At 41.4% G+C, this 14,575-nt stretch overlaps 1 protein-coding gene across 1 annotated transcript in view; it reads right to left on the reverse strand.

Moving 5' to 3' along the window:
* The window catches only part of LOC106611717 (dystrophin-related protein 2), a 244,675-nt gene that overhangs the window by 20,941 nt on the left and 209,159 nt on the right, over positions 1-14,575 (reverse strand). Inside the window, exons 16-19 of the mRNA XM_014212218.3 lie at positions 6,183-6,349; positions 5,906-6,020; positions 4,186-4,322; positions 1,953-2,018 (exon numbers count right to left, since the gene is read on the reverse strand). Coding sequence (XP_014067693.1) covers positions 1,953-2,018; positions 4,186-4,322; positions 5,906-6,020; positions 6,183-6,349 — 485 coding nt within the window. The remainder of the gene's footprint in view (positions 1-1,952; positions 2,019-4,185; positions 4,323-5,905; positions 6,021-6,182; positions 6,350-14,575) is intronic.

Here is a 14,575-nt window from a genome sequence, read left to right on the forward strand (position 1 = left end):
TCCTCCTCTGGGACATCATATTATTACACTGGATTAACATGTACACCCCCTCATATGACTGAGTAGAGAGAGACAGACACTCTGTTCTTCTGCTGTGATGATGCCAGCCTCAGGAACCTTTTAATGTACGTAGTTGCATGGCATGGTTCTGACAGCCAGGCTTTTGCATTACTATGTGAATAAATATATATAGTCCCTCATTTGATGTGTTTTTCAAGAGGGAGAGAGAGCGAGAGGAAGCGAGAGAGAGAGCGAGAGGAAGCGAGAGAGAGAGCGAGAAAGAGAGGAAGCGCGAGAGGAGAGAGAGAGAGAGAGAGAGAGAGAGAGAGAGAGAGAGAGAGAGAGAGAGAGTGTGTGTACTGGAGCCAATTTTGCACGAGGCAAGGTACAGATTGAATGGCATCTGTGCAATGTATATTATTAAAATAATCAGCTTTTTCTCATTTAGCGAGCTCTCAGATCATGTTGGAATATAGTTAAAGTATGCTTAAACTGTCCTCTGTTAGGCTTTCAGAATCCAATTCAGAGTCCTCTATGGTTGATAAACTTGTGAGGAGCTCAAGATGTTTAAGAACTGTAAGATGGCACACTACATCCAAAGTAGGTAAAAAGAGATAGAAACTGTAACGCCAGCAAAAAGCTACAAAGATACAACATCATCTCTGTCTTAACAGCAACTTCAGGAACACTGAGAATTCTTTGGCAAGTGTGCAAGCCAACAAATGAAGACATATAAGCATATCTCACTTAAGCAAATTGCATTGCTCCCTGCCCATTTCTCCATTTCTGTTTATCTATCAGTGAAGTTTTGTGGGTCTTCAGCTTGAGCCAAGGAGTTGTGCCAACTAAATTATTCTAATTGGCAGGAGAAGACTAATAAACGTGAGAGGACTTTGGAACAGAAGCAATTGATACAAGTCAATGTAAATAATGAATATGAATGACTGGGAGAGAAGAGAGTGACAACAATGACTTAACTAAACAGTGAAAGAGACTGAAAGGGAACAAATTCGGAGAGAGATAGAAGGTGTGAGAGAGAGAATAGAAGATATCCTGCCTCTGTTGGTGTGTGTCTCTGTCTTGAATAGTGGCAAGGTGTGGAGCAATACTGCCTCAGGTACGGTGCACTCTCACATACAACACACACACACACAAGAAGGTGATCTGTGTCCTGTCTCTCTCTCTCTCTCTCTCTTTCTGCAGTGATCTATGTCCTGCTCTGCTGTGGGCATGACTGCCCTGCGTGAGGGACCAGTCTGCCATGCCCTGGCTGTGCCCTCTCTGTAACGCTGTCAGACAGACTGCTGATCCACCTTCGCATCCTCCGGGTGACCAATTGACTCAGCGGCGTGCCACACTGCCATACCATGCCGCCAGGCATCGACAACCAGGAGACCCCTGCTCACCCCAGACCAAACATACCGCGCTCATGCCCTTTTCAGTGTGTGAGAGTGAGTGAGTGAGTGAGTGAGTGAGTGAGTGAGTGAGTGAGTGAGTGAGTGAGTGAGTGAGTGAGTGAGTGAGTGAGTGAGTGAGTGAGTGAGTGAGTGAGTGAGTGAGTGAGTGAGTGAGTGAGTGAGTGAGAGTAAGAAAGAAAGAAAAGATAGCTGGGCACAACAGTCTCCACTCAGGCCAAAGGTCAGACCAAGATGGATATCTCAATCAACTTGTGGAGAGAGAAGTGGGGAGTGCCAGGAGAAAGGAAGGAGGGAAGAACTGGAGTAAGCAGAGTTAGGTAAGGGGATAAGGAAAGACATGGGTCATTATTTTGGGCTGGTGTGTGTGTGTGTGTGTGTGTGTGTGTGTGTGTGTGTGTGTGTGTGTGTGTGTGTGTGTGTGTGTGTGTGTGTGTGTGTGTGTGTGTGTGTGTGTGTGTGTGTGTGTGTGTGTGTGTGTGTGTGTGTGTGTGTGTGTGTGTGTGTGTGTGTGTGTGCGTGCGCATAACACCCTACCTGCTAGCAAAGTGCTCGATTCTGCTGTGTGTGTCTGCATGGGGTAGCTTGGGAGAGGAGCACGGCCTGGTCAAACACAGAAAAACATCATTAATAACTCTATTACTGGTACTCCCTAGTGTTTGTGTTGGTGTGTGTGTCTGTGTGTGTGTGTGACTTGCAAGCCAGATGTGGCCTTTAAACCAGGAGTTTCAAACCAATGTATTGAGGTAAAATGACTCAGCCCTCAAAATAAGGCCTTATGAAATGTATATTGTATTGTCTTAAAGAATTGAATTATTTAATCTAATTGAATGATAACATATTTGCTTAGGATCGCACTTGGTGAAGACCACATGACTGAAAATGAATTAATGCAACCATGTCTCTGTCACTAACAAATACAGTCATAGGTGGTAACATTACAATTCACTCGAAAGACAAGGCACACTGGGAAATATGCAAATAAGTCTTTACACTAAGCAAACTGTTAATTTAACTCTGAAAAGTGTGGACCCATGTACAGTGCATTCAGAAAGTATTCAGGCCCCTTGACTTTGTTCCACATTTTGTCACATTACAGCCTTATTCTTCCATCTCATATTGCTCAAATAAACAGCAAACCTGGTTTCCAAAAACAGATAAAGCAACACCTCGCGGCACAACATCTCTCCCCTATTTGACCTAGATAGTTTGTGTGTATGCATTGATATCTAGGCTACATGTGCCTTTAAAAAAGATATGTAGTGCTGTCCTTGAGCAGTTCTTGTCTATTGATGTTCTGTATTATGTCATTCTGTATTATGTTTCATGGTTTGTGTGGACCCCAGGAAGAGTAGCTGTTGCTTTTACAACAGGTAATGGGGATCCTAATAAAATACCAAATCATCAAAAATTTATTAAATTGTTTTTTTCTTCATCAATCTGCAAACAATACCACATAATGACAAAGCAAAAACAGTTGTTTTACATTTTTTGCATATGTATTAAAAATAAAAAACGGAAATATTACATTTACATAAGTATTCAGACCCTTTAATCAGTACTTTGTTGAAGCATATTTGGCAGCGATTACACCGTTGAGTCTTCCTGGGTATGACGCTACAAGCTTTGTACACCTGTGTTTGGGGAGTTTCTCCCATTCTTCTCTGCAGATCCCCTCAAGCTCTGTCAGGTTGAATGGGGAACGTCGCTGCACAGCTATTTTCAGGTGTCTCCAGAGATGTTCGATCGGGTTCAAGTCCACACACACACACACACACACACACACACACACACACACACACACACACACACACACACACACACACACACACACACACACACACACACACACACACACACACACACACACACACACACACACACACACACAGCACACACACATTCTCAACTCAAGGATATTCAGAGACTTATCCCGAAGCCACTCCTGCGTTGTCTTGGCTGTGTGCTTAGTGTCGTTGTCCTGTTGGAAGGTGAACCTTCACCCCAGTCTGAGGTCCTGAGCACTCTGGAGCAGGTTTCATCAAGGATCTCTCTGTACTTTGCTCCGTTCATCTTTCCCTTGTTCTTGACGAGTCTCCCGGCCCCTGCTGCTGAAAAACATCCCCACAGCATGATGCTGCCACCATCATGATTCAACGTAGCGATGATGCCAGGTTTCCTCCAGACGTTACACTCGGCATTCAGGCCAAAGACTTCAATCTTGGTTTTATCAGACCAGATAATCTTGTTTCTCATGGTCTGAGAGTCTTTTAGATGCCTTTTGGCAAACTCCAAGTGGGCTGTCATGTGCCTTTTACTGAGGATCGGCTTCAGTCTGGCCACTCTACCATAAAGGCCTGATCGGTGGAGTGCTGCAGAGATGGTTGTCCTTCTGGAAGGTTCTCCACAGATTGAACACTTCAGTCCTGATTCAGTGTTGATTCAACACTGGAGAATGTTCTGTGTGTGTGTGTGTGTGTGTGTGTGTGTGTGTGTGTGTGTGTGTGTGTGTGTGTGTGTGTGTGTGTGTGTGTGTGTGTGTGTGTGTGTGTGTGTGTGTATACTTTTTACAAACTTCTTAAATCCACATGTACAACCAACTACCCTCCATGTCCCAAGTCTTCTCTCCCCTCAACATCATCTAATATAACACTTCATACACAAGCAGTCTCTCTCGCAACAAATAAAGTTAATGGCTATTTTTACAAGCTATTTTCCTGTCTTGTTGCCAGTCTGTCTAGCCGTCTGTGTCTATAGGGGTATGACTCACGTGTCAGAGCTCTCGGCCTCCAGCACCGACTGGACAGGCAGGTAGCCCCGCTGAGGGTGCTTACTGAAGTACTGCTTCGACCGGAACTTGTTCTTCAGCGTCTTGGCAAAGTCCCGCATCTTCTCTCCTGAGGTGGTCTGACACATGGTTTACATGAAGGGACCGGGATGGAGGAGAGGAGAGGGGGATGGAGGAGAGGAGAGGGGGATGAGGGGGAATGGAGGAGAGGAGAGGGGGGTGAGGGTGGAGGAGAGGAGAGGGGGAGGAGGGTGGAGGAGAGGAGAGGGGGATGAGGGGGAATGGAGGAGAGGAGAGGGGGATGAGGGTGGAGGAGAGGAGAGGGGGAATGGAGGAGAGGGGGATGATGGTGGAGGAGAGGAGAGGGGGATGAGGGGGAATGGAGGAGAGGGGGATGATGGGGTGGAGGAGAGGAGAGGTTAGGGGCAGTGGGAGGACAGGAAGACAAAGTGAACCACTTTAGAATTCTCCATACTGCACATGCATGCACGCAGGGACGCACACACACTTATGCACCCAGACACATACACACACACGCATGCACACACACACAGACACACATTGACACACACGCGTACCCGCACACACACACACACCTTGTGTTGAACAAAACTTTGTGATAGAGTACTGGATTAGCCGCAGGGCCCTGTCTCCCTCGGACCTGACTACCCACATCCACTCCATCATACGACCCAGCTGTATAGGAGTCAAAGCCCAGGTGAAAAACTCCAGCTCAGCTCCACTTCAACCTTCCCCTGGTTGACATACTGCCCTGGGAGAAATGATTTGGATGCCATATCTCCCAGCCTCCATTGACTGGAGCTGAAGTCGTGTGCTAGTGTGGCCTCCTCTTTGTGCACTCTCTTAAAGGGGCAATCTGCAATTGCTATATCAATTTTTGCAGTGTTAAATGAATTATATATGCCCATTGATTTTTGAAGAATATAACTTATAAATGCCTTATGGGCTTAGTTCAGCTGTCTAACCCTATCAGAACCCACATTATAAACATGTCTTACTTCACTGTTTGTAAACAATGTAATTGCATGCAAACAATGTATTGCCTAAAATCATGGTTAAAGGGATAGTACACCCATATTACTAAATTACATATTGGTTTCTTTACCCTGTAAGCAGTCAAGGTATGACAGCAATCAATGATTTGGTTTCGTCCCCTTGGCACTGTTTCCACATGCTAACGTACTAGCATTTGTGGCACAAATCCCATTCAAGACATTGGACCGATACAAACATTTTTCGCACATCATGTTCGAAACATCTATAAGTGACTTTGTTGAGGTTCACAATCAATTTTAGATACATGTTGTATGATTTTGACATGTGTGAAAAATGCTAATATCGGTCCCCTGACTTGAATGCTTACAGAGTAAGGAAACCAATGTGTCATTTTAAAACAATAATTTTGATATCACGGACGGTCAGTCCTTGCATCCATAGCTCTGTCTATGCATTTGAGAGTGGTTACATATCTCCAGCCACAACCCTCAGCTGTCGACCGAAACAGTGGAGGGGTGGCCACTTTGTTATTGTTTAAACTGCAGATTGCCTCTTTAAGAGGAAAGTGTAGGTTATAGTGCGGACTGTGTCTGAAATGGCACCCTATTCCCTACATAGTGCACTACTTTTGACCTTTAATAGGGTGACATGCAGGAGGCAGCCTGGGTGCAGTACTCTTTCTTACTGGGGTATAGTACTCCATGATGGGGTATTGGAGCTGCTTCTTTCCCTTGGTGGTGCGTCCCGTGAGGAAGCACGTCTGGCAGATGTCCACGTTGAATTGTTTCAGACTGCGGTACCTGTCAGGACAGATTGGCAGAATGGACGATCATATCACAGTCAGTAACATTAGAGAAGCCACAGTAATAGCTCTATCGTGTGTGTGTGTGTGTGTGTGTGTGTGTGTGTGTGTGTCACACATCCACCTTTCCTCATCTCTGATAGAGGTACAATAGACCTGCCTGAATCCCTTGATGGGGCACTGTTTACAGATGTAACACTTGGCCTGGTGCTTGGCTGACTCGGCCACAGCCACACGCTGTAGAACAGCCAGCCACACTACAGACTGGGGCTCCAGGCTCATCCACTCCAGGAAATGAGATACCTCGATGGCTGGCTTCCCCGGGGCCTACGGGAGGAAGAACATGGGAAACATTTTACCTGAGTATCTTGTGCTTGTTTTGTCTCCTGCTTGATTGTCTGTAAAATGCTACTATCCATTACAGTTATGCAGAACAATTTACCTACAGTACCACTTCATCAAACTACCTGTAGTTCCATAGGGTACGTATTACTAGGTAATTACATATTCCATTAAAGTTACTCTGGAAGAACTCTGTTAAAAGCACAAATACATAAACAGGAGGTTGATAGCAGCCAGAGAGAGGGGTGACTTGCATGAGGGCCGTGTTCACCTGTTTCTGTTCTAACGTTCCAAAGCAATTCCGGTGTTAGAGAGACAGCAGATAAACGGGATAACAGGAAGTCAGGTGAATAAAGGACAGCCTCACAAAGCGCAGAAAATCCATAATGTGCTAAATTCTCATTAAGTGTGCATCAGAGATGCATTAAAAGGTTGATTTCCCTGGAGCCTCGTCTCGGCTATGCCAAAGCAGGGTAATTAACGTGTGTGTGTGCGTGTTATGGCTGCTGGAGTGAGGTCTCTAGGGGAACGAGGCTCCTCTGCTCTTTTCTCCGCTCAGCTCCGCTCAGCTCAGTTCAACTCAACTCAACTCAACTCCTCTCCTCTACATGAGACTATCCTAACTAGAAGAACTGGACCCACTGACTGTCTACAGTATCAATAACTAATAGAACTGGACCCACTGACTGTCTACAGTATCAATAACTAATAGAACTGGACCTACTGACTGTCTACAGTATCAATAACTAATAGAACTGGACTCACTGACTGTCTACAGTATCAATAACTAATAGAACTGGACCCACTGACTGTCTACAGTATCAATAACTAATAGAACTGGACCCACTGACTGTCTACAGTATCAATAACTAATAGAACTGGACCTACTGACTGTCTACAGTATCAATAACTAATAGAACTGGACCCACTGACTGTCTACAGTATCAATAACTAATAGAACTGGACCTACTGACTGTCTACAGTATCAATAACTAATAGAACTGGACCTACTGACTGTCTACAGTATCAATAACTAATAGAACTGGACCTACTGACTGTCTACAGTATCAATAACTAATAGAACTGGACCCACTGACTGTCTACAGTATCAATAACTAATAGAACTGGACCTACTGACTGTCTACAGTATCAATAACTAATAGAACTGAACTCACTGACTGTCTACAGTATCAATAACTAATAGAACTGGACCTACTGACTGTCTACAGTATCAATAACTAATAGAACTGGACCTACTGACTGTCTACAGTATCAATAACTAATAGAACTGGACCCACTGACTGTCTACAGTATCAATAACTAATAGAACTGGACCTACTGACTGTCTACAGTATCAATAACTAATAGAACTGGACCCACTGACTGTCTACAGTATCAATAACTAATAGAACTGGACCCACTGACTGTCTACAGTATCAATAACTAATAGAACTGGACCCACTGACTGTCTACAGTATCAATAACTAATAGAACTGGACCCACTGACTGTCTACAGTATCAATAACTAATAGAACTGGACCTACTGACTGTCTACAGTATCAATAACTAATAGAACTGGACCTACTGACTGTCTACAGTATCAATAACTAATAGAACTGGACCCACTGACTGTCTACAGTATCAATAACTAATAGAACTGGACCCACTGACTGTCTACAGTATCAATAACTAATAGAACTGGACCTACTGACTGTCTACAGTATCAATAACTAATAGAACTGCACCCACTGACTGTCTACAGTATCAATAACTAATAGAACTGGACCCACTGACTGTCTACAGTATCAATAACTAATAGAACTGGACCCACTGACTGTCTACAGTATCAATAACTAATAGAACTGGACCCACTGACTGTCTACAGTATCAATAACTAATAGAACTGGACCCACTGACTGTCTACAGTATCAATAACTAATAGAACTGGACCCACTGACTGTCTACAGTATCAATAACTAATAGAACTGGACCTACTGACTGTCTACAGTATCAATAACTAATAGAACTGGACCTACTGACTGTCTACAGTATCAATAACTAATAGAACTGGACCTACTGACTGTCTACAGTATCAATAACTAATAGAACTGGACCCACTGACTGTCTACAGTATCAATAACTAATAGAACTGGACCTACTGACTGTCTACAGTATCAATAACTAATAGAACTGGACCTACTGACTGTCTACAGTATCAATAACTAATAGAACTGGACCCACTGACTGTCTACAGTATCAATAACTAATAGAAGTGGACCCACTGACTGTCTACAGTATCAATAACTAATAGAACTGGACTCACTGACTGTCTACAGTATCAATAACTAATAGAACTGGACCTACTGACTGTCTACAGTATCAATAACTAATAGAACTGGACCCACTGACTGTCTACAGTATCAATAACTAATAGAACTGGACCTACTGACTGTCTACAGTATCAATAACTAATAGAACTGGACCTACTGACTGTCTACAGTATCAATAACTAATAGAACTGGACCCACTGACTGTCTACAGTATCAATAACTAATAGAACTGGACCTACTGACTGTCTACAGTATCAATAACTAATAGAACTGGACCCACTGACTGTCTACAGTATCAATAACTAATAGAACTGGACCCACTGACTGTCTACAGTATCAATAACTAATAGAACTGGACTCACTGACTGTCTACAGTATCAATAACTAATAGAACTGGACCTACTGACTGTCTACAGTATCAATAACTAATAGAACTGGACCTACTGACTGTCTACAGTATCAATAACTAATAGAACTGGACCTACTGACTGTCTACAGTATCAATAACTAATAGAACTGGACTCACTGACTGTCTACAGTATCAATAACTAATAGAACTGGACTCACTGACTGTCTACAGTATCAATAACTAATAGAACTGGACCTACTGACTGTCTACAGTATCAATAACTAATAGAACTGGACTCACTGACTGTCTACAGTATCAATAACTAATAGAACTGGACTCACTGACTGTCTACAGTATCAATAACTAATAGAAATGGACCTACTGACTGTCTACAGTATCAATAACTAATAGAACTGGACCTACTGACTGTCTACAGTATCAATAACTAATAGAACTGGACCCACTGACTGTCTACAGTATCAATAACTAATAGAACTGGACTCACTGACTGTCTACAGTATCAATAACTCATAGAACTGGACCTACTGACTGTCTACAGTATCAATAACTAATAGAACTGGACCTACTGACTGTCTACAGTATCAATAACTAATAGAACTGGACCTACTGACTGTCTACAGTATCAATAACTAATAGAACTGGACCTACTGACTGTCTACAGTATCAATAACTAATAGAACTGGACCCACTGACTGTCTACAGTATCAATAACTAATAGAACTGGACCCACTGACTGTCTACAGTATCAATAACTAATAGAACTGGACCCACTGACTGTCTACAGTATCAATAACTAATAGAACTGGACCCACTGACTGTCTACAGTATCAATAACTAATAGAACTGGACCTACTGACTGTCTACAGTATCAATAACTAATAGAACTGGACTCACTGACTGTCTACAATATCAATAACTAATAGAACTGGACCCACTGACTGTCTACAGTATCAATAACTAATAGAACTGGACCCACTGACTGTCTACAGTATCAATAACTAATAGAACTGGACCCACTGACTGTTTACAGTATCAATAACTAATAGAACTGGACCCACTGACTGTCTACAGTATCAATAACTAATAGAACTGGACCCACTGACTGTCTACAGTATCAATAACTAATAGAACTGGACCTACTGACTGTCTACAGTATCAATAACTAATAGAACTGGACTCACTGACTGTCTACAGTATCAATAACTAATAGAAGTGGACCCACTGACTGTCTACAGTATCAATAACTAATAGAACTGGACCTACTGACTGTCTACAGTATCAATAACTAATAGAACTGGACCTACTGACTGTCTACAGTATCAATAACTAATAGAACTGGACCCACTGACTGTCTACAGTATCAATAACTAATAGAACTGGACCTACTGACTGTCTACAGTATCAATAACTAATAGAACTGGACTCACTGACTGTCTACAGTATCAATAACTAATAGAACTGGACCTACTGACTGTCTACAGTATCAATAACTAATAGAACTGGACTCACTGACTGTCTACAGTATCAATAACTAATGGAACTGGACCTACTGACTGTCTACAGTATCAATAACTAATAGAACTGGACCCACTGACTGTCTACAGTATCAATAACTAATAGAACTGGACCCACTGACTGTCTACAGTATCAATAACTAATAGAACTGGACTCACTGACTGTCTACAGTATCAATAACTAATAGAACTGGACCTACTGACTGTCTACAGTATCAATAACTAATAGAACTGGACCCACTGACTGTCTACAGTATCAATAACTAATAGAACTGGACCTACTGACTGTCTACAGTATCAATAACTAATAGAACTGGACCCACTGACTGTCTACAGTATCAATAACTAATAGAACTGGACCCACTGACTGTCTACAGTATCAATAACTAATAGAACTGGACCCACTGACTGTCTACAGTATCAATAACTAATAGAACTGGACTCACTGACTGTCTACAGTATCAATAACTAATAGAACTGGACCCACTGACTGTCTACAGTATCAATAACTAATAGAACTGGACCCACTGACTGTCTACAGTATCAATAACTAATAGAACTGGACCCACTGACTGTCTACAGTATCAATAACTAATAGAACTGGACCCACTGACTGTCTACAGTATCAATAACTAATAGAACTGGACCCACTGACTGTCTACAGTATCAATAACTAATAGAACTGGACCTACTGACTGTCTACAGTATCAATAACTAATAGAACTGGACTCACTGACTGTCTACAGTATCAATAACTAATAGAACTGGACCCACTGACTGTCTACAGTATCAATAACTAATAGAACTGGACCTACTGACTGTCTACAGTATCAATAACTAATAGAACTGGACTCACTGACTGTCTACAGTATCAATAACTAATAGAACTGGACCCACTGACTGTCTACAGTATCAATAACTAATAGAACTGGACTCACTGACTGTCTACAGTATCAATAACTAATAGAACTGGACCTACTGACTGTCTACAGTATCAATAACTAATAGAACTGGACCCACTGACTGTCTACAGTATCAATAACTAATAGAACTGGACCTACTGACTGTCTACAGTATCAATAACTAATAGAACTGGACCCACTGACTGTCTACAGTATCAATAACTAATAGAACTGGACTCACTGACTGTCTACAGTATCAATAACTAATAGAACTGGACTCACTGACTGTCTACAGTATCAATAACTAATAGAACTGGACCTACTGACTGTCTACAGTATCAATAACTAATAGAACTGGACTCACTGACTGTCTACAGTATCAATAACTAATAGAACTGGACTCACTGACTGTCTACAGTATCAATAACTAATAGAACTGGACCTACTGACTGTCTACAGTATCAATAACTAATAGAACTGGACCTACTGACTGTCTACAGTATCAATAACTAATAGAACTGGACCCACTGACTGTCTACAGTATCAATAACTAATAGAACTGGACTCACTGACTGTCTACAGTATCAATAACTCATAGAACTGGACCTACTGACTGTCTACAGTATCAATAACTAATAGAACTGGACCTACTGACTGTCTACAGTATCAATAACTAATAGAACTGGACCTACTGACTGTCTACAGTATCAATAACTAATAGAACTGGACCTACTGACTGTCTACAGTATCAATAACTAATAGAACTGGACCTACTGACTGTCTACAGTATCAATAACTAATAGAACTGGACCCACTGACTGTCTACAGTATCAATAACTAATAGAACTGGACCCACTGACTGTCTACAGTATCAATAACTAATAGAACTGGACCCACTGACTGTCTACAGTATCAATAACTAATAGAACTGGACCCACTGACTGTCTACAGTATCAATAACTAATAGAACTGGACCCACTGACTGTCTACAGTATCAATAACTAATAGAACTGGACCTACTGACTGTCTACAGTATCAATAACTAATAGAACTGGACCCACTGACTGTCTACAGTATCAATAACTAATAGAACTGGACCTACTGACTGTCTACAGTATCAATAACTAATAGAACTGGACCCACTGACTGTCTACAGTATCAATAACTAATAGAACTGGACCTACTGACTGTCTACAGTATCAATAACTAATAGAACTGGACCTACTGACTGTCTACAGTATCAATAACTAATAGAACTGGACCTACTGACTGTCTACAGTATCAATAACTAATAGAACTGGACCTACTGACTGTCTACAGTATCAATAACTAATAGAACTGGACCTACTGACTGTCTACAGTATCAATAACTAATAGAACTGGACCTACTGACTGTCTACAGTATCAATAACTAATAGAACTGGACCCACTGACTGTCTACAGTATCAATAACTAATAGAACTGGACCTACTGACTGTCTACAGTATCAATAACTAATAGAACTGGACCCACTGACTGTCTACAGTATCAATAACTAATAGAACTGGACCTACTGACTGTCTACAGTATCAATAACTAATAGAACTGGACCTACTGACTGTCTACAGTATCAATAACTAATAGAACTGGACCCACTGACTGTCTACAGTATCAATAACTAATAGAACTGGACCCACTGACTGTCTACAGTATCAATAACTAATAGAACTGGACTCACTGACTGTCTACAGTATCAATAACTAATAGAACTGGACCTACTGACTGTCTACAGTATCAATAACTAATAGAACTGGACCTACTGACTGTCTACAGTATCAATAACTAATAGAACTGGACCTACTGACTGTCTACAGTATCAATAACTAATAGAACTGGACCTACTGACTGTCTACAGTATCAATAACTAATAGAACTGGACCCACTGACTGTCTACAGTATCAATAACTAATAGAACTGGACCCACTGACTGTCTACAGTATCAATAACTAATAGAACTGGACTCACTGACTGTCTACAGTATCAATAACTAATAGAACTGGACCTACTGACTGTCTACAGTATCAATAACTAATAGAACTGGACTCACTGACTGTCTACAGTATCAATAACTAATAGAACTGGACCTACTGACTGTCTACAGTATCAATAACTAATAGAACTGGACCTACTGACTGTCTACAGTATCAATAACTAATAGAACTGGACCCACTGACTGTCTACAGTATCAATAACTAATAGAACTGGACCTACTGACTGTCTACAGTATCAATAACTAATAGAACTGGACTCACTGACTGTCTACAGTATCAATAACTAATAGAACTGGACCTACTGACTGTCTACAGTATCAATAACTAATAGAACTGGACTCACTGACTGTCTACAGTATCAATAACTAATGGAACTGGACCTACTGACTGTCTACAGTATCAATAACTAATAGAACTGGACCCACTGACTGTCTACAGTATCAATAACTAATAGAACTGGACTCACTGACTGTCTACAGTATCAATAACTAATAGAACTGGACTCACTGACTGTCTACAGTATCAATAACTAATAGAACTGGACCTACTGACTGTCTACAGTATCAATAACTAATAGAACTGGACTCACTGACTGTCTACAGTATCAATAACTAATAGAACTGGACTCACTGACTGTCTACAGTATCAATAACTAATAGAACTGGACCTACTGACTGTCTACAGTATCAATAACTAATAGAACTGGACCTACTGACTGTCTACAGTATCAATAACTAATAGAACTGGACCCACTGACTGTCTACAGTATCAATAACTAATAGAACTGGACTCACTGACTGTCTACAGTATCAATAACTAATAGAACTGGACCTACTGACTGTCTACAGTATCAATAACTAATAGAACTGGACCTACTGACTGTCTACAGTATCAATAACTAATAGAACTGGACCTACTGACTGTCTACAGTATCAATAACTAATAGAACTGGACCCACTGACTGTCTACAGTATCAATAACTAATAGAACTGGACCTACTGACTGTCTACAGTATCAATAACTAATAGAACTGGACCTACTGACTGTCTACAGTATCAATAACTA

Source organism: Salmo salar, chromosome 09, assembly GCF_965601325.2.
Source record: "Salmo salar chromosome 09, fSalSal1, whole genome shotgun sequence".
NCBI classification, from domain to species: Eukaryota; Metazoa; Chordata; class Actinopteri; order Salmoniformes; family Salmonidae; genus Salmo; species Salmo salar.